We start from the raw sequence: 22177 nt of genomic DNA, 5'->3' as shown, positions 1-22177 counted from the left end.
CCACATTCCTCTGCTCCTCCTGGTAGGAACAGAAAACATTGGATGCGTTTGGGACGAAGAATTTTCCAAGGGTCCATGTTGATATTGCCAATTGCAGCATATCAACTATATATAACCCAATATAATAGAAATCTCTGGAAACAAGTCCAGGAGATTGCAAAGACACTACCACAGTAATAAGAAGCCTTGTCCTCCATCCTTCAAAAAGGATTAGAAGCAGGCAAACACGAAGTCAGAGCTGCCTACGATTCTTTTGAAACAGCATCCAGAGTCTCAGCAGTGGGCATCAGTGCTAGACGCTGGGCCTGGCTTAAGGCCTCAGACCTATGCCCGGAAGTGCAAGACAAACTGGCAGATCTACACTGTACCGGAGACAACCTGTTTGGGGATAAGATCCAGGACTCCATGGCCCAGTTAAAGGACCATCATGAGACCCTGTGCCAGTTGTCGGCTGTCTCCCCAGATGTTCCCTCTACAACCTGCAGGGTCAAGAGTAGAGAACCCAAGAAACAATTCTACAGGCCATGCAGATATTACCCTCCTGCGTCCCGTGCATAACCGGCTCGGGCACCTCAGAGGAGACATGCACGCCAAACTAGAACATCTGGACCACAGCCAGCTCCACAATCTGGCCCCGTGTCTGGATATTGACTCTTTTTCCAGAGAGCAGCAGCCATATTCCAGTGGGAGCTGCCTGTGCCACTTTGCAACAAAAAGACATCCTATCACCACGGACCAGTGGGTACTGTCCATCGTAACCCACGGTTACCATCTAAATTTTTCAAAAATACCCCTTGACTTCCTACCCAGTCCATCCTGGAGTTGGAATGACCAAACAGGAAAACTCAAGTCAGAACTCTCAACCCTTCTATCCGTCAGAGCTGTGGAACCAGTTCCACCGAATCAGCAGGGACAAGGGTTCTACTCCAGATATTTCCTAATCCCAAGAAAGACCAGCAACCTCCGGCCTATTCTAGACCTCAGTTGAATAATTTCTTCGCAAGGAGTGGTTCAGGATGGTATCCCTGGGCACCATGCTTCCTCTACTTCAAGGGGATTGGCTCTGCTCTCTGAACCTTCAAGACGCATACACCCATATTGCAATCTCCTATCCTCATTTCAAATATCTGCAGTCACTATCAATACAAAGTCATTCAACCTAGCCTCGGCGCTTCAAGTCTTTGAGAAGTGCCTGGCAGTCATGGCTGCAGTGTTACACAGCAGAGGGGAATACGTTTTTCCATACCTGGACAACTGGCTCATAAAAAGCCAGTCAAAACAAGGAGCCCTCAACTCTCTTCAGTCTCACCATAAGGCTTCTAAACTCATTGAGATTTCTAATAAATTACCCCAAATCCCAATTGACACCATCTCATCTCCTTTCCTTTATAGGAGCAGACCTAGATATGACACTGTCCAGAGCATTCTTACCCAGCGACTGTGCGATTTCGCTGTCCAACTTTGCCAGCTTTATCCGCCATCGAAAAAGAGCCTCAGCTGGCTAGCTACTAAGGTTGCTCGGCCACATGGCATCAACAGTCCATATCACCCTATGGCACATCTTGCCATGAGAGTGACCCAATGGACTCTGAAAGTCCAGTGGCGACAAACTACTCAGCCGCTGTCGTCCATGGTACACATAACCAGCCAGCTTCATCTGTCCCTTGCCTGGTGGACACACACAGCCAACTTATAAGTGGGTCTTCCTTTCTAGCAATCAGCTCCTCAGGTGACCTTAACTATGGACGCCTCCAACCTAGGTTGGGGAGCCCACGTCCAAGACCTTCAAACTCAAGGGACTTGGACAAAAGCCGAAGCGACCCATCAAATCAACTTTCTAGAGCTTCGAGCGATGCGGTACGCTCTTTATGCATTTCAGGATTACCTCTCCAACAAAGTTGTCCTGATTCAAACACACAACAAATTTGCAATGTGGTACCTGAACATACAGGGGGGCACAGGCTCTTATCTGCTTTGCCAGGAGGTGGCGCAGGTTTGGGCCTGGGCCCTGTCGCACTCAATACTACTGCAAGCCACTTATCTAGCGGGCACACAGAATGCACTGGCGAACTGCCTCAGCCGACGTTTCCAGCACCACGAAAGGTCTCTGGATCCCTCGGTTGCAAGCAAAATCTTCCACCGGTGGGGTCATCCGACTATCGACCTTTTTGCATCCAGTCAGAACCACAAAGTGGAAAACTTCTGCTCCCTGCACAGGGACCAGCATGCACCAGCCAGGGATGCCTTTGCCTGTCAATGGAACAAAGGCCTGCTTTATGCGTATCCTCCGATTCCGTTAATAAGCAAGACTCTCGTGAAGCTACAACAGGACCGGGGCTTAATGATTCTCATAGCCCCGTACTGGCCACGCCAAATTTGGTTTCCCATACTTCACAACCTTTATGTCCAGGACCCCATTCACCTGGGCACGTCTCCCAACCTCATAACACAAAATCACGGCAAGTTACGCCACCTGAACCTGCAGGCCCTCTCTCTGATGGCCTGGATGTTGAAAGGCTGATACTTCACTTGAAAGGTTGAGTGGTTGTAGTATCTCAAGCCCTAGTAGCTTCACGGAAGGCTTCCACGCGGAAATCCTATCACTCTAAATGGAAGAGATTTACCTTGTAGTGCACACAAGGGCTTGGACCCTTTTTCTTGCCCCACATCGAGTCTGATAGATTATCTCTGGCACCTCTCGGAATCTGGTCTCCAGACATCTATGAGTGAACCTTAGTGCCATCTCTGCTTACCAGCAAGAAATAGGGGATGCCCTGATAATGCTCAACCCCTGGTGAGTTGCTTCAAGAGAGGCTTAGTACAGCTTAAGCCTCCTCTACAGCCATCTGTTGAGGCATGGGACCTCAATGTGGTACTTGCACGGCTCATGCACACTCCTTTTGAGCCCTTGCATTCCTGCGAACTGATACCTTACATGGAAAGTACTTTTCCTAGAAGCCATCACGTCTGCTTGCAGGGTAAGTGAGTTACAGGCCCTTGTGACCTACTCACACTATACATGACCGGGTGGTTCTCTGCACTCACCCTAAATACCTTCCTAAGGTGGTAACTGACTTCATTTAAATAAGTCCATAGTCTTGCCCACTTTCTTTCCAAGACCTCACGCACACCCAGGTGAGCGAGCTCTCCACACTTTGGATTGTAAGTGTGCTCTTGTGTTTTACTTAGACCACATTACAGCCTACAGGAAGTCCACCCAACTCTCTCTTTTGATGATAACAAACTTGGGAATGCGGTGGGCAAGCAAACACTGTCAAACTAGTTAGCAGTCTGCATCGCATTCTGGTACCAGTAAGCAGACATTCCACTACAGCGATGAGTGAAGGCACACTCAGAGCAATGGCAACATCCTTAGCTCACTACCATTCAGTAGCGATTGCTGACATCTGCAGGGCTGCGACATGGAGCTCTCTCCATACCTTCGCAACTCAATACTGCCTGGGCAAGGCTGGGCAACAGGATTCTGTCTTTGGCCAGTCTGTCCTCAGAAATTTGTTTCCAGTATAGAAATCCAACTCGTCCTACATCAACTTGCTGTGAATTTCAGGCTGCCTCACCCTTGCCAACAGCACCCTAGTTGTGCCTGTTGCACATGTTTATGATGCTTGGCCTCATACGTATGACTCAGCCTGTAGCTTGCTATTCACCCATATGTGAGGACTACCATCCTGGGAGAAAGCAGAGTTGCTTACCTGTAACGGGTGTTCTCTCAGGACAGCAGGATGTTAGTTCTCATGAAACCCGCCTGCCACCCCATGGAGTTGGGTTCGCTTATGTTTTATTTTATTTTTCGCTCGTACTTTTGCTACAAGCGAGACTGTAAGGGGACCCCTGCTGGCTGCAGGGTTAGTGGCATGCTGGGCATGCTCAGTGTGCCAGTCAGTTCTAGAAACTTTGACAAGTGTTCCATGACAGGGCTCCATCTGATGTCACCCTTATGTGAGGACTAACATCCTCCATCAGTGTCTTCGACATTCCTATCGATGCGGTCATCGACTCCATCGATGCTGGTATCATTTTTCAAATGCTAACGATGTTTTTTCGATTATTCGATGCCACATCGTTTCCATAGATACCTACACCGATGCCATCAGTGCTTCCGTCATTGTCAATGTTGCTCTGCCCAGGTCATCGACATTTTTTCATATAGATTTTTGATGATACCCTCGAGGCCGCTTCGGCTGCCATAGACACCGTCAATACCAGCATAGCACCTCCACGTAATGCCCTCGCCTAAACACAATGCTCCATGCTTTGGGATCTTATTAAAGCCCCATATTAGCCTACGACACTACATAGTGCCAGGAGCCGTGCAGGCATGCTGACAGTCCGTCATCATTCGCCATCCAAGACAGCGAGGGCATCCACCTTGGCGCTGGGGAAGGACCAGGCCGAGCACCGTGGCACTCAGTGTCACAGACACGGTGACCGTCTGCCACAGACTCCATCCAGCACATCGGTGCTATCCTCCTCTGTGCTGGAGAATGCCCGGGCCGAGCAACATCACCACTGCCACCGCCACTGTTCCGCACAGTGCTGGCAGTCCTTGGTGCTCCAGAAACACCGAAACGAGTTCTGAAGAATTCTGCACTGGCGTCACGACACATCGAGCCGCTGCGACGAGGGCCAGGTTCACGAGCCAAAGATGGCTCCCCTGTTCCCGAAGCATGCCCCACAGACATCGGTGCGGTATTGTGGCCCTCCACAAATTACTGTGGTAGCGCCAGCCATGCCCAGCCTGTCTCCTCTATACCTGCGCCACCATACCAGGCATCAGAGTTGAGACGGATGTCTACATCTGACAGGCTACCCCTCTGACTCCTGAAATCCACGGAGCCAGCAATCTTCACCGGCTCGTCCTTCAGCGATCCATGTCGGATGGTAAGTACCCGCTTCTGCGGCATTCCCATTGAGATGTGTTCTCTAATTTGGGCCACATGGTTCGAAAAGTTCTAGGTCATCTACCTTCCAAGAACCGTATTAGTGTCACACATCGCTATTGCCAGCTATGTCAGCCACAATACCAAGAGAACCTCTCTATCATTCTTTGGGATTATATCAGGGCATCCTCCCATTTTCAGCAACAGGGCTCTGTACTGATTAATACTCTGGCTTCTGGTTCCTAATTCAGAACCAAAGTTCCAGATGCATTCGCTGATCTGCTAAACACAAGATCCAGCAAACACTGCCTCAAGTGCAAGTCCACCTCGAAGCCTGACAGGTCTCAATGTCTCCTTGTACAGCACACAGAAATGTGGGTAAGACTTTACTGCTCACACTCCCGTGGGAGGTTACATGATATCCAGATTACATCAGCCCCGCCAGTTGGACGCCTCCTGGTCTCCCACATGGCCGGATATCAGAGCAGCCACCCCACCTTGTACCAAGGTTACCAGTACACTCCCCCAGAAGCCCCTCAATTCTTCATTGTCAGGCCATGGGGTTTTTTCACTATGCACTTTCCTCATAGATCCAAAACTGCTATGGGTTAGATTCAATGAAATTCCATTATCAGTGGGTCTAAGCTGTTCAATTGCTTTCGTCCCTCATCCATATTGCAGATCTAGAACCAAAACCTAGTCTGATCCTGCTCATGCTTGCATTTACTCAAGGTTGTAAAGTTTGACCTAAAATCTTCTCAACCCAATGTGTCTATTCCACTCCAGGCACAGTTTCACATGAACTTCCTGGAGCTTGTAGCCATGAGTTATACCCTTATGCCTTCCAATACTGCCTCTGCAACAAATCTTTGTGCATACAGACAGCATAGGGACAATGTTCTTTCCAACACACAAGCACGCACAACCTCTTAGTTGCTCTGCAAGGAAGCTGCGCAGCTCTACCTTGGCCCTTGCTCACTCCATGCATCCTCAGGCCACTTATCTAAGACACTTCCTGAAGGCACTAGCAGACCTTCTCCATATAGGTTTCCATCCTCTCAAATGGTCTCGGACTACATGTGTAGCGAGAAAAATCTTCTAGCACTGAGGTCAATCGAATTTGCCCTCTGCGTCCAATTCGAACCATACGGTGCACAAATTCTACTCCCTACACATGTCTCCAATGCATTCCCATGAACGCCTTTGCTGCAACAAAGGCTTCTTATGTGTCTTTCGATGTATCTCATAGCCAGCACTCTTCTAATGCTGAACCGGGACAGGGTTCACTGTTCCTCAGACCCACGTCCTGGCCGAGACCAGTATGCTTCCCATACTTCTCAATCTATCACACCAGTAACCAATTCGCCTTCTCATAAGTTAGTCACAAATCGTAGACTCACTGATGTTCTCAGGTATTGGTAGCATCACAAAACCTTCCACACATAAATCCTACTATTCAAAATGGCATGATTTACCACATGACGCATACAAAAGGGTATTACCCTTTTTCTTTCTTCTACACCACTCTCTTCTCTTGCTCCCTCTGATTCTGCTCCCCAGACATCCTCCACATAGGTACACCTCTGTTCCAATTGGTGTATCGTTTGAGAGTGAGGATACACAATTAATGGTAAACCCCTTCTGAGTCAGCGTACCATGGATTATCCACTGATCAAGCCGCCTCTATTTTCACTAGTCACGGAATGGAACCTATATTTCGTGCTTATAAGTCTCATACGTTCTCCGTTCGAGCCTTTCCATTCCTCTCATTTCACAGTTTGGCATGGGAAATTCTTTCCCTCATAAAAGTCACTTCTGCCAACAGGGTCAGTGAGTTACACATCTTGTTACATATTCATCCGACCCTGAGTTCCTCCATGACAGAGTGGTTTTACGTATTCAACTTCATATCCTCCTTAAGGTAGACGTTGCATCTCACCTTATTCAGAATATACTCTGCCCATTTTTCCCAACAACTCTCTCACCAAAGTGAGAGGGTTTTTCCATTCCTTGGACAGTAATAGTGCACTTGCATTCTATATAGATCGCATTACACTCCATAGGAATTCCACCTAACTCTTTCAAGCTGCGAGTTCCAGTGGGCAAACAGACCTATTCCTCCTAATTGACAGTCTGTATCTCTTTTTCCTACCAACAAGCAGTCATTTCACTATAACACTGTGTGTAACCACACTCTGTTCCGTCCGTCCCAACCTCCATAGCTTCCCCTCGGCCGCTGCTGCTTGTACATATTTATCAGGCTGCAACCTGGAGTTCTCTCCATACCTTCGCAGCCCATTATTGCTTAGATACGACTCGCCGGCATGCTCCATGTTTGGCCAGTCCATCTACTCCTATTCTTTTTGGTTTAACTACCCAACATCCTTCCACTAATCCGTTAAGGGTTTCAAGATGCCCTCCGTTCCAAATTCCACCCCCGTCATTGCGCCTTTTGCGCGTCTTGGATGCATTTGGTGCACTCTCGGGCATCCTCAGCTCGGTACTCACCCATATGTGAGGACTACCATCCTGCTTGTCCTGTGAGAAAGCAAGTGTTGCTTACCTGTAAAAGGTGTTCTCACAGGACAGCAGGATGTTAGTCCTCACGAAACCCACCTGCCACCCCGTGGAGTTGGGTCTACATACGTTTTTACTTTTACTTTAGTTTCGCTTGCGCTTTTAGCTATAAGACAAGACTGAGGGAGACACCTGTAGTTCACAGGGATAATTGCAGGCTGAGCATGCTCAGTGCAGTCAGTCAGTGTGCCAGTGTCAGAAAAGTTTTCCATACAGGACTCCATCCTGGGATGTTCACCCATCTGTGAGGACTATCATCCTGCTGTCCTGTGAGAACACCTGTTACAGGTAAGCAACATTTGCTATTTCCATTTGTCAGATGCACATCCCTAGAAAAAACAGCACCCAAAGTAAGCACTTTAAGTCTTCAAAAATGTGTCCTTTTGAACCTGTTCCCCTTGCAACATCTGGAGAAATTCATATAACTTGTCTCAAACTCATTTAAGGAAAAATGTTAAAAATACAAATACTGATCTGATTCCAACAATATTACTGACAATGTTGCTTTATTCAGTGAAGCCAGAATTCTTTCCATATCCTTACTAGCTTTCCCATGCCCTTATTTCTTTCCACCTCAAGTTGGCAAATATTCAGAAACTGAAGGGGGCAATGCTGCTTCAGGAATTTACAGAATATTTCGGCTAACGTTTAAATAAATCTGCTCCTGAGATTTTCCACACATGGAAAATTCAAATGCAAATTAACATTTTCAACATCTTCCAGTTTATGGCAGAGCGCTACATTATCCTTTACTGAGGCAACATAGGTGGTCTGAATAGATGAAGCCTTAGGATCAACAGAGGAAACTTTGATTAAAATTCACAGCTTCTCCAAACTGAACAGTTTTTCAGATTTCACCACCACATCCTGTTGAAGTTCAATTTTTGCTGTTGTAAGAGCTTCCAATCTTGAGAGAGCCTGAAGTAAAATATTCTGCTTTCCCTTGAGATGATAAATCAGGACATTGTTTACGTTCCTCAAAAGTTAATTTCACTTGCCATGCTGAACAAGAGAATTCATCATAATTGACTTGTTTTGGAGTCTGTCCTTTTAAGTTAGTTGTAGGGCTCTGTTTGGGTTTTTCCTGGCTGTTAGCATTCCATTTTTGACCTTTCAAACGGTGTAATAAGGGACTAGTTTTAATTTCAAGTTAAGAGGTCACATTCATGGGGTCTTGCCACCTAGATGGGTTCCAGTTTCACCTGGATGTTGCCTTTTTGGGCCGTGTTACACCAGTGGGATCTTATCCTGATTTAGTGCTCTTAGTGGGACTCATTTAAAGCCTCTTGAGCAGACCTCACTGAGCTAAAGTTTTTATTGTGGCCTGTTTGGCCAGACTTATTTTGAGATTACAGGCCTTGTAGGCCTGAGATCCTAGCTAGTATGACATGCTGTCTTTGATATCTATAGAAATCTGAGGCAATTACAAACCTCTAAGAAGCTGAATATCTTTACCAAGACATTCCTCTTTTGAGAGAGCAAATGCCTTAGGAAGCCCAATAGGCAGTTTGTTTTTTGCTCAGTGGGCCTCGCTTAGGGATACAGCATCAAGATTACCTTTGTCCAGGTGACTCATGTAGGCAATTCTTAAGCATATTTATTGCAGAACCTGCAAGCTAGAGAACCTTCATGCTTATGAAACAGACTCCAGCTTCTTGAGCAGAGTTTTCAGCTGTAGCTCCAAAGGACAGTTGTAAGGAGGCCACTTGGTTTTCCTTAATGTTCCTTCCCTAAGCTTTACAAGATAAAGATGCAAGCCAAAGGAGGTAGTAGTTTGGAGCAAATGTTCTCCTGGTGGCCCTGGCTTCTTCCCTCTCACATGGGTAGGCGCTAATTTCTTAAAGTAGAATGTGCGGCTTGGCTGCACATTTTACTTTCTGTATCGCGTGGCCATACCTAATAGGGCCATCAACATGCATTTGCATGTTGAGGACTCTATTAGGTGCCGCGGGTTGGATGCGCGTTTTCCGCCCCTTACTGAATAAGGGGTAAGGGAAAACGCGCGTCCAAGGGCAGGTTAACAGTGCGCTCCGGAGTGCACTGTACTGTATCGGCCTGATATTAGGATGGGCTTGAGTATTTCCTGGGAGAGTCCTGAACTGGTCTAGCAGGATGAAGAAATTGTCTAACTTGTTAATTTCCTTTTCTTTAATCATACATGCTAGATCAGCCCAGGACTTTCCCAGGAAGTCAGTGGCTATAGTTAGCTTGTTCTCAGGAGCTATTAGGCTATGTAGAAAAAAACCTATATCCCTTCAAAGAGAGCCCAAGGAGGGATACTCTAGTTCCCTTCAATTCATTCAGTTAAGATACAGGAAGGGGAATTTGAGTTTCTATGCCATTGCTTTGTCATAAGGATACTGGTGTGTAACAATGTACCACTATTAGTAAGAATGATACTGAAAAAATTGTTCTGTTACCATGTCTGGACTGACCTAGTGATTAAGGTTAAATTTCTTTTGTACTTCTTGTCTCTCTTGTTTAATTGCGCAACCATTATTAGACTAAGTGGTTCTTTTTATGAAACATTTATTCAAATTTATTTCATCACAGAATCACTCTCCTTGGTGGTTCATGTTCTTCCTTTGACAGGTTTATTCATAACATGATAGCCGTCTTGAGGATAAACTTGATTTTTATTCATCCTTCATTCCTCTCTATGCAGAGAACGCCAGAATGCCAGCAAGCAGGTGCGCCGCACAGAGAAAAAACTGAAGGACATTCTTCTGCAAGTGGATGATGAGAGGCGCAATGCAGAACAGTTTAAGGATCAGGTAGGTGCTGTGGACTGGGAGTTTTCTTAAGAAAAAGGGTCTTGGCCTTGGCTAAGCTCAAGCCTTCATTGTGGGAGTGACATTCTGCATTTTGTCTAAAGATCCTTAAATCAGCCTGAGGGGAGAAATCTTGTTTTTAAGGTAGTGCAAAAAAAAAAAATGCCTTTCTTCCTTAGCATTTGTCATTTTTCTCGTCCTTCTCTAAATTTATATTATGTTAAGGTACAGATTGCTTAACATAAAGCTCCTTGTTGAAGAAAAAAAAATTGGAAGTAATGTCAATGAAATACAAAGTATTGACAGCTGTCATGTAAAAAGTGTAATGTTTGCAAATGGCCCATCCAGGCTCTGGTTTGATCTGCAAAAGTTAGTATTTCATAAAAGGTGACAATTAAGTTTTTATAATGGAAATTTCACTACAACTAATTGATCATTAAATTGAAAGCTTTTATCTTTGGCAGTTTTGACTTGAGTATATAGTTTCCTTGCCAGATACTGATGTAGTCCATCTGGCATGCTGATGGCTGAATATGTGCCAGGTGCTGTTAACAGGCATTGGTAATAGCTATTTCTGCTGCTTTCTCATTCATTACAGTAACATGAAACTTGCTTCCTCTTTTGTATACCACATTGAATTCAGTCATAAACAAAATTCACAGTAAAACTAAAGTACCTGCAAGAGGAGAGAGGACAGTGTGGAACAAGGAGGCACAAGCACTTAAATGTACAAGATCCCTTTCCCCTATCAGCTAATACAGCAAGTTTAAACTATTTCCTCTTATTTTCCCCAGATAAAGTAATGAAACATTCTAATACACAAGATGCCTATTTAGGGTCTGTGGTGAGACTTGTAAAACTACTCCAGAATTCAACTGTACATTGTAGTGATGCGCACCCTGAATGGTTGAAAGAGCTAGATCTCATGCTTTACAGCCTACCTTGGCATTGTTTTATTCACATACAAAGCACATCTTGTCATCAGAATGCAAATGGTCTAGATCTGTTGAGCAGAAAAGCTTGCAAAGTAATTGTTTTCATAGTTTTAGACAAGCTAGTTAATTTCAAGGCTTTCACTTTTGAAAAATTGAGAAGGGGGAAAATAAAACAAGCTTTAAATCTGAGGCAAGATTTTTGCTCAAGTACCAAATTTTAAGAATTTGACAAATACTTAGTGGGGTTTTTTTGTGTGGGTTTTCTTTTTTTTTTTTTTTTTTAGAAAGCTTTTTGCTTTTGCATTTTTTTCATTCAAGTTGTGGAAATTAGCCTTGAGCAAAATGTGCTACTTCAAAACTTTCAAGGCTGTTCTGCATTTTCATTGACTGATTCTGGCTGATACAGTACTACATTTCAGGTCTATCCTTTCCACTTCATTCCTGTTTAGAGTATTACTTTTTCTCCCTGGTTCCCCCCTGTTTCTCTAAGGCTGAGAAGTCTAATGTGCGTATGAAGCAGCTGAAACGTCAAGTAGAGGAGGCTGAGGAAGAGGCCCAGCGAGCAAATGCATTACGTAGGAAATTGCAGCGAGAGCTGGAGGATGTCACTGAAACTGCTGATGCCATGAACCGCGAAGTCAGCTCCCTCAAAAGCAAACTCAGGTAATCTGAGAGATGGAGATATGGAAACTTTTTGGTAACATTGTGTGCAGGTTATGGGAAAGAACCTTTTAGAATAGATGAATTAAATATAATCACAATGGAAAACATGAGGCATAAGAGCAACATTTTCTATTGAACATAAATCCCTCTGAATATGGTTTATAAACTGACAATTGCAGAATTGGCAAGGCCCCTGTCGTACTGCAGTATATTTAATAGCAAACATTGGAAAATTCTGTACACGGTTTACATTTAATATACATAAAGTAGCTGTCTTTCTAAAAAGGTTTTCCAACCTTTGGATATTTTAAGTTCCCCCAACTTTTCCATCTCTCCTACCTTTGCCTGCTTCCATTGTCCTAGTCTGTCATCTTTCCCCTTCCCCTGTCTTTGCTACTTTCCTCAAGCCGTTTCTCTCTTGCCCTCTCTAAAAGGTTGCTACTACTGCCTCCTTGCTCTATTCCCTGCAAGGCTGTACAGTAAGCCATCCAGTACCTGCAGCAGTTGATGGGGAACAGAACTGGCAACTGGGAAGTTATGAGGCATTGATTGCTGTAGAACTACAACAAATTGGGAGCCTTGTATTGGTTACTACTTCAAGAATTTGTATATTGCAAGGTGTCTCTAGAGTGTTTGGGGAATGGGGTATTTTGAATAAAGAGATATAGACAAAATATTGAAGCATTTCTGATGCACCTCTTTAACTCCCTAATGCCGTATTGCTTGGGTGTAGTGTTAGTAGTGTATTGCTTGTATAAAATGTTTTTTTTACTGGGAAAATACCTGCTGCAAAGACTGCAGAATTATTTTTAGATGCACAAAATCAAAGCTGTGTAGGAGGTTTTGAGGAGGAGATTTGCCTCTTTAACATTATTCTTGCCCCCCCCCCCCCCTCCTGAGATTGGTTCCTTTCCTTATATTTGCAGAAAGTAACTTGTCTTTTCTCATACCCATACATTGGACATTTTGTGTAATACCCTGAGATCTGCAAATGATTGCATGTGTGAGGTAGTTAATCCTTGAAAAATAAAATGTAGCTTCAGGACCTGCAATTTGTAGAATGCAAGCATCCATTTTGTTAGTAGAAAATGAACTATTGTAATAAAAAAAATCTTTATACATTCATGTGCAAAATGCAACTCTTCCCCTCCTGTACCCATGGGCAGCACTGTCGAGGACAGGAGGGGAGGAGCTGGAATATGGAGAACAGAATAACTAATGAGATCCAGTTAACTCTCTGCTCCACCACTTCCCCTCAATCCTGTTGCCTGGAGCTAGAGGGGTTGAATGCTGATAGGTAAGGCGGGGGTGAGTCATCTACTCCCCCATCTCCCTTAAGTCAGCAATGAAAATTTGTTGTCTAGCACCTTATGCCACTATTTGTTCTGCAACCTGATATGTGGTAATGTGCAGCAGCTATGTGCGGGTCAACCACTCTGTGATTGTCACATTGAATAGCTCGAATAAGACTTAAGGCACATGAAGCTATAAATAACAAAAAATACAAAAAAATATAAAATAAATATTTTGAAGAATAAAGATGGCAAGTATTCAATGTGACAGTGGTTGCCCGCACATAGCTGCCGCACATTACCACATATCAGGGTGTTCCCTTGTGATTGGTTGTTGATTATTAGTAGAAGGGTACAGAGGTTTGGTTAAGTGACCATTTGTTCTGCAGCAGTTGTGAGGTAACCAAGCATTAGAATGGAGGGAATAGAGGGAGTAATGAGAAGTATGCCTGAACAGAAAACCAACATGGAGAAGGAAATCCCCCAGAAGCCTCTGCTTTTCTTTAGCCTGCCTAGGCTGAATGGACTGAGTGACTTTCTGAGCATGACTTACAGAATGTGCCTGGATATCTGTAGAGGCAGGCAAGCTGGCACCAGACAGGTGATGCCTATTCATAGGGTCACAAAGAAGAAACCACAGGGGAGCTTCAGGCACTATTCGCAGGAGTTTGTAATCAACATAGTTACAAACGTGTTGATTGTCTTGTCCAGTAACAGTTTAACAGAACAAAGAGAGCCATGGGAAATGGGCTACACATCCTGGGAAGCCAATCAGAGATAGGGATGATCTAATCATGCATTTGACATTACAACTTATGTAAATGATCCTTTGGGCAGTCATGCAAATCTCTAGAACCTTCTATCCTTGTCCTGTATTTGAATGTTATCTATAAAACAAGGGTCACTTCCTGTACGCAGGGAGATGCTGGTCAGTTTGTAAGACTAAGGACACCCAGTACCCAGCATCTCCCGAGAACACTTATATTGATTAATAAAAATACATTATACTTTTACTGAGTCTAAGTGTTCTTGTGTCCCTGGCCATAAGCATAGAGTAAGCTTTACAGTAAGAAGACCAGCACAGGGGTTTGGATGAGAGCCATATGGGAGTGAGGGTTGTAGAGGGGGCACAAGAGAACCAGGGATGGGAGTAGAAGGGGTTTGAAAGAACTGGGGGAAAGGCAGTAGAAAGATGCAAGAAAGCCAGAAGTGTTGAGATTTGTATGTGGGGAGAGGGGTGGAAGAGCAAGAAACTGGGTGTGGTGATAAGGGTGTATATGAAAGACAGCCAGAAATGGTTACATTATGTAGGGGAATTATGGGGGACATAGAGCAAGTTAGTGATGAATCGAGGACAGAAAACCAGATGTAGTAAAGAGGGGACAGGAAGGTGGTGAAACGGGAGAAGAGTAATAGTGCCCAGAGTAGTGATTGTGTTTTGTTGGGAGGGGAGAAGCAAGATGAGATTCAGAAGTGTGATGGGGGTAGATGGTTAAGACAGAGCCAGAAAAGTTGATTGGGAGAAGGATTTGAGAGACAGGAGATGTGGGAGTGAGAGAGCCAGAAGGGGTGATGTATTAGAGAAGGTATTGGGGGAGTGAGAAGGGTAGGAAATGGAGAGCTGAGAAATATTGGTGCGGGGCAGAGAGTAGTGAAGTGTGGGGGTGGGGGTGGGGGGGAGGGCAAGGAGGCAAAGCAGGAGGAAAAAATGTGGGGGGGACAACATACTGGTGCTGGCCAGAGGTTGAGAAATTAGGTGGATGGTAAAGCAGCATGAGGGGGTAGAAAGAGTTGGGGCTGCTGAGCCTTTGTCATTGTTCTTGTGACAGGTGAAGGATATTATGCTGGGGTTGCCTAGAGACAGGAGAAAAGGGTGGTGGGATTGATAGGACTGGTGTGGACAGAGTGGAAGGACAGACTGGTTAGTATAGGTTGTGGGAATTGAGAGACTCGTTGGGACAGGATTGGGGAGATGTGTAAAGACTGGTCAGAACAGAGTGAAGAAACACTGGGAGGACAGACAGGCATGATGGGGGATTGAGAGAGACTGAGGACAAAGTGGATGGATTGAGAGATTGGGGGCAGGCTGGGGTATCTGAGAGACTGATGCGAAGATTGTAAGATTGGCAGGGACAGGAGGATTGAGAGACACTTGTGGGGACACGATGGAGGATGCAGAGACTAGTGGGAATATTGAAATTGGACACGAGTGGGAGGTTTGAGACAGGTTAAGGGAATTGACTCATGAGCACTAAGTGAGGGATTAATGTTGAGACTGGTAGGGAAAGGGTAGGGGCAGGGAGAGAGACATGAGGGGTATTGAGAACAAGAGACTGGCTAGGAGATTAAGAGATTGGGAGTATCTCTTCTCCCTCTTTCTTGAAAATGTGAAGCCCTTTGATACGTGTAATTCTAGTTTCTTGGCTTTTGGTATATTGAAGGGGGGGGGAGAGTTTTCTGTTACTTGAAAAGGCAGTTTGGGAATTGCTGCATTCTTTCCTCGTTCTGCATAACATTTAGCTCTAATCCCAGTTGCCGTACCTTTTTCATTCCCTTCTAGACGTGGAGATGTGCCACTGTTCACCCGCCGCATTGGCAGAAAGGGTGCTGATGATGGCTCTGATGATGATGTGGACAGCAAAGCAGATGCTGGGGATGCCAAAGCTACTGAATAAGTCTTCCAGTCCTCCCTCTCCTACTCCAATGCAGGTGACTTGGCAAGAGCTACTAAACAGAGAAGCCTTAGAGGATAAAGTGAAACCTGCCATGGAAACTGCTTCCTTCCTGTTCAGCTGAACAGCACACCTGAAAACCCAGTTCCCACTTTGCAGAACAAGATGAGGGATTCCCATGTTCCTCCGATCTCCATTTTATAATCAATTTATTCCATTGGCAGAACAAAACTGCTGCTCCTACATCTGTTCTAGTGACTCAATGGCTTATAAGAAACCAAATGTTAAAGAATGTGTGCGCATTTCTGCTGCGGCTGGAGAACTGATATTTGGGAAGGGATTGGAGGGGGTTCTAAACGTTTAGATACTTTTCCTCAAATTTCAATATTTTGAATGCACAACTGTTAACTGCTTTGGGCAATCGTGAATCCATAGCTTTTTTTCTCTATTCCCAGTTTCTGTTAGAAACAGTTTATCTGTTTCAGGGCTGTGGGATCCTAGAATAATTTGCTGTGATTTGTCTCCATCTCTGGCACCTCTGTGCTCCTTATTGCAGAAGCATTGGTTCTCAGGAACAGATAGCCATGTTTGCCAAATAAGGTTTTGAGCTTATTAAAGCCATCTTGTTTTGTGTTTTTTTATTAAATAAAATCAAATTAAGTGCAATGTCATTTTCACTGTATACTGATTAAATGTTTTAGTACAAGATGGAAAGGTCTGGCAGTTAGAAATGAGAGGATGGGTTGAGAAATGACTAGTCCTGGTTCAAGTTAGCTGCTTAAGACTTTTGGGGACACATAACTATGAGAAATATCACAGTAAATTCAGAATACACTTTTTTACATTATGAGCCTCATGTATTTTATTCGTGTACCTTACCTAAAGAAGATGAAATCTAAATAAACCATAGTGATATATAACTGGAGACTAGCCTTACTGCACCAGAATATAGCTTTAATATTCACAGATATATCTTAAAGATCTTTACCACTGCCTTTCTCTGTAGGATCACGGTTATATATATATAGTTTTTTATAGCATACACTGGTTACTGGCTGTATCTCTACTCTGAAAAGTGTGTATATGCTGTTGAAACTTTTCTATGCACAAAAAATAAATTTAAAAAAATGTATGCCTAAAGCTGTGGCTCCCAATCCTAGCCAGCTGTCTTTGGGGGGGAAAGGGTGGTTTATAAAGTGCCTTAGAGTGCTGCAGCAATCACCACTACAGGGAGCATTTGGTTTACAGAATGTTCCACTGTTACTTTGCAAATAAAGTTTAATAATGTGCTGCAAACTACTGTTGCTGTTGATGTCCTGCTTTATTATAAACCTCTTTTGCTAAAGATTTATTTTCTGAAACTAATTTAGCAAGTACTACATTTAATTGTGGCACTGCAGTGTTGCAAGCATATCAGAAGTCTCATGCTCCATAAATGCTAGATAGAAAATGCTAGAAGGAAACTGTACATTTAGATATCATTTGTAATTACAGTAATGGATTTCTGTGTATGTTGTGCAGTTTTCAGTGGTGGAAGTCCTGCCTTTTCTCCCTCTGCTTGTGACATGACTTTGTAATACTAGGACAATAATATAAGCCCTCATAGCAGCAATAGTTTCTATATAAAGTCTGTAGACTTGTGTTAAGTGGAAGCAAACAGTTTTAACAAAAGGTTTAGTATAGGAAATCTCTCATGCTATAAATATTTTAAAGTTATGGAGAAGTTATTTGCTGGAGGATGGTGAGAGGGAAAACATGCTCACATTCTCCTAGGACAAGCAGGTAGAAAGAAAGCAAAACGATTACTGGCATGATTAAAAGGGGAGGTGAAAGAAGCTATTTTAGCCAAAAGATCTTCATTCAAAAATTGGAAGAAGGATCCAACAGAAGAAAATAGGATAATGAATAAACGTTGGCAAGTTAAATGTAAGACATTGATAAGACAGGCTAAGAGAGAATTTGAAAAGAAGTTGGCCGTAGAGGCAAAAACTCACAGTAAAAACCTTTCAAAGTATATCCGAAGCAGGAAGCCTGTGAGGGAGTCAGTTGGACCGTTAGATGATTGAGGGGTTAAAGGGGCACTTAGAGAAGATAAGGCCATTGCAGAAAGATTAAATGATTTCTTTGCTTCGGTATTTACTGAAGAGGATGTTGGGGAGGTACCCATAATGGAGGTTTTCATGGGTAATGATTCAGATGGACTGAATCAAATCTGTGAACCTAGAAGATGTGGTAGACCTGATTGACAAACTGAAGAGTGGTAAATCACCTGGACCGGATGGTATATACTCCAGAGTTCTGAAGGAACTCAAAAATGAAATTTCAGACCTGTTAGTAAAAATTTGTAACCTATCATTAAAATCATCCATTGTACCTGAAGATTGCAAATGTAACCCCAATATTTAAAAAGGGCTCCAGGGGCGATCCGGGAAACTAGACTGGTTAGCCTTTCAGTGCCAGGAAAAATAGTGGAAAATGTTCTAAACATCAAAATCACAGAACATACAGAAAGACATGGTTTAATGGAACAAAGTCAGCATGGCTTTACCCAGGGCAGTCTTGCCTCACAAATTAGCTTCACTTTTTTGAAGGAGTTAATAAACATGTGGATAAAGGTGAACCGGTAGATGTAGTATACTTGGATTTTCAGAAGGCGTTTGACAAAGTTCCTCATGAGAGGCTTCTAGGAAAAGTAAAGTGTCATGGGATAGGTGGCGATGTCCTTTCGTGGATTGCAAACTGGCTAAAAGACAGGAAACAGAGTAGGATTAAATGGACACTTTTCTCAGTGGAAGGGAGTGAACAGTGGACTGCCTCAGGGATCTGTATTGGGACCCTTACTTTTCAATATATTTATAAATGGTCTGCAAATACGAGTGAGATAATCAAATTTGCAGATGACTCAAAATTGTTCAGAGTAGATAAATCACAAGCAGATTGTGATAAATTGCAGGAAGACCTTGTGAGACTGGAAAATTGGGCATCCAAATGGCAGATGAAATTCAATGTGGATAAGTGCAAGGTGATGCATATAGGGAAAAATAACCCATGCTATAATTACACAATGTTGGGTTTCATATTAGGTGCTACAACCCAAGAAAGAGATCTAGGTGTCATAGTGGATAACAAATTGAAATCGTTCAGTGTGCTGCGGAAGTCAAAAAGCAAACAATATTGGGAATTATTAGAAAGGGAATGGTGAATAAAACGGAAAATGCCATAATGCTTCTGTATCGCTCCATGGTGAGACCGCACCTTGAATACTGTGTACAATTCTGGTTGCCGCATCTCAAAAAAGATATAATTGCAATGGAGAAGGTATAGAGAAGGGCTACCAAAATAAGGGGAATGGAACAGCTCCCCTATGAGGAAAGACTAAAGAGGTTAGGACTTTTCAGCTTGGAGAAGAGACGGCTGAGGGGGGGATATGACATGTTTAAAATCACGAGAGGTCTAGAACGGGTAGATGTGAATTGGTTATTTACTCTTTCGGATAGTAGACTAGGGGGCACTCCATGAAATTAGCATGGGGCACATTTAAAACTAATTGGAGAAAGTTCTATTTTACTCAATGCACAATTAAACTCGAATTTGTTGCCAGAGGATGTGGTTAGTGCAGTTAGTATAGCTGTGTTTAAAAAAGGATTGGATAAGTTCTTGGAGAAGTGCATTACCTGCTATTAAGTTCACTTAGAGAATAACCACTGCCATTAGCAATGATAACATGGAATAGACTTAGTTTTTGGGTAGTTGCCAGGTTCTTATGGCCTGGCTTGGCCACTGTTGGAAACAGGATGCTGGGCATGATGGACCCTTGGTCTAATCCAGTAGATTAATCCAGCATTTTCTTATGTTCTTATGAAGCAAAGAATTCATTTAGTCTTTCTGCAATGGCCTTATCTTCCCTAAGAGCCCCTTTAACCCCTTGGTCATCTACTGGTCCAACCGACTCCTCACAGGTTTCTTGCTTCAGATGTATTTTAAAAAGGTTTTATGAGGTTTTTCCCTCTATGGCCAACTTCATTTCAAATTCTCTCTTCACCTGTCTTATCAATGTTTTACACTTAACTTGACACTGCTTATTTTTTATCCTATTTTCTTCCGATGGATCCTTCTTCCAATTTTTGAAGGGTGTTTTTTTGGCTAAAATAACCTTTCACCTCACCTTTTAACCATGATGGTAATTGTTTTGCCTTCCTTCCACCTTTCTTAATGCATGGAATACATCTGGACTGCGCTTCTAGGTTATATTTTTAAATAAATGTCCATGCCTGTTGAACACTTTTAACCTTTGCAGCTGCACCTTTCAGTTTTTTTCTATTTTCCTCATTTTATCAAAGTTTCCCTTTTGAAAGTTTAGTGTTAGAGCTGTAGATTTACTTATTGTGCCCCTTCCAGTTATTAGTTTAAATTCGATCATGTTATGATCCCTATTGCCAAGTGGCTCTACCACAGTTACCTCTCTCACCAAATCCTGCGTTCCACTAAGAATTAAATCTACAATGGGTCCCTCTCTTGTTGGTTCCTGAACAAATTGCTCCATGAAGCAGTATTTATATCCAGGAACTTTATGTCTCTAGCAACTCCTGATGTTACATTTACCCAGTCAATATTGGAGTAATTGAAATCTCCCATTATTATTGCACTGCCAAATTGGTTAGATTCCCTGATTTCTCTTAGCATTTCATCATCTGTCTGACCATTTTGTCCAGGTGGGTGGTAGTATACTCCTATCACTATATGCTTACCCAACACACATGGGATTTCAACCCATATAGATTCTACTGAGCATTTAGTCTCTTGTATGATGTTTATCCTGTGGACTCTATACCCTCCTGGACATAAAGTGCCACACTCCCACCAAGTCTCTCTGATGCCAATTACGTCAATCTCATCATTTACTGCTATACACTCTAACTCTCCCATCTTACTTCTTAGACTTCTGGCATTGGCATACAGATATTTCAAAGTGTTTTTTGTTTGTATTAACAACCTGCTTTTCAGTTGTTAGGGATAATTTGGAAATCTTTAGCTCAGGTGATTTTTTACATATAGGCACATGGACTATGTTTGCTTTTATTGGAACCTCTCTGTTGGGATGCCCTAACTCTCCTGTTTCATTAGTATCCTTCAAGGATACATTTCTTTGAACCATGCACTGCTGAGTGACTATCGGCTTCCCCCTTGTTCTAGTTTAAAAGCTGCTTTAGCTCCTTTTTGAAAATTAGTGCCAGCAGCTTGATTCCACTCTGGTTAAGGTGGAGCCCATCCTTTCAGAAAAGGCTCCCCCTTCCCCAAAAGTTTCCCCAGTTCCTTAGAAAACTGAATCCCTCTTCCCTGCACTGTCTCATCCATGCATTGAAACTCTAGAGCTCTGCCTGTCTCTGGGGACCTGCATGTGCAACAGGAAGCATTTCAGAGAGTGTCACCCTGGAGGTTCTGGATTTCAGCTTTCTACCTAAAATCCTAGCTTTGGCTTCTAGAACCTCTCTCCCACATCTTCCTATGTCGTTGGTGCCCATGTGTACCACGACAGCCGGCTCCTCCCCAGCACTGTCTATAATCCTATCTAGGTAATGCATGAGGTCTGCCACCTTCGCACCAGGCAGGCAAGTTACCAGGCAGTCTTCACGTCCATCAGCCACCCTGCTATCTACATTTCTAATAATTGAATCACCAACTATGATGGCCTATGATGACACCTGGTTTAATGTTTTTATGCTATAAGGAAATCTTCCATCTCCTCTTTAATAATGGAGAATGGATATTGGATAAAAATTGCTATATAGATGGTACTTTACACCCTTTTAATTACATAAATTTAGCTCTAAATTGAGCGACAGATGCTGGTGGGGTTGTCCCTCTAGTGGCACCTTTCTACATATGTGGTGGGACTGCGTTGTAGTACAATCTGGAAACAAATCTCAGGAATACTATCTAAAATCTATAATACTAACATTCAACTGACAAGGGACATGGCTGCTTTGAATTATTCCATGTATGATGAAGATTGACTCCCCAACCTTTGACTCTACATGTTTGCACAGCAACAAGATTCGTGATTGCTTTCTCCATCATCCAGAATTCTGAAACGGCTGGATACACTAACAGCAATAAAATACCATAAACTCAATAAGTTCCACTCCATTTGGGACCCTTATCTACAGTGCAGAAATGTTATCAATTCTTGAATCTTTTTCAAGTTGATGTTACCTGGAATATATATATATCTTAGTCCAAAGAGATGTGATGCTTTCTGTTTTCTTACCTTTTCTTTTCTTTTGGAGAGGGGGAAGGGGGACAGGAAGTGGTATGATGCCGTTTGGCTTTTTTATGCTGTAACATTGATTGTATACTGCACAATTT

General features: G+C 43.3%; 1 protein-coding gene across 2 annotated transcripts in view; it reads left to right on the top strand.

Moving 5' to 3' along the window:
* MYH9 (myosin heavy chain 9) overlaps positions 1 to 17111 on the top strand; it is a 419875-nt gene extending 402764 nt beyond the window's left edge. For both annotated transcript variants that reach the window (XM_029590410.1, XM_029590411.1), the window contains exons 39-41: positions 10144 to 10252; positions 11675 to 11847; positions 15700 to 17111. In XM_029590410.1, the coding sequence (XP_029446270.1) occupies positions 10144 to 10252; positions 11675 to 11847; positions 15700 to 15814 (397 nt within the window). In that variant the 3' untranslated portion in view covers positions 15815 to 17111. The remainder of the gene's footprint in view (positions 1 to 10143; positions 10253 to 11674; positions 11848 to 15699) is intronic.
* Positions 17112 to 22177: the final 5066 nt, after the last annotated feature.

This window comes from Rhinatrema bivittatum, chromosome 2 (assembly GCF_901001135.1).
Source record: "Rhinatrema bivittatum chromosome 2, aRhiBiv1.1, whole genome shotgun sequence".
Lineage (NCBI taxonomy): Eukaryota > Metazoa > Chordata > Amphibia > Gymnophiona > Rhinatrematidae > Rhinatrema > Rhinatrema bivittatum.
The sequence above is the reverse complement of the archived record's forward strand: the minus strand, read 5'-3'. Positions and strand labels throughout refer to the sequence as shown.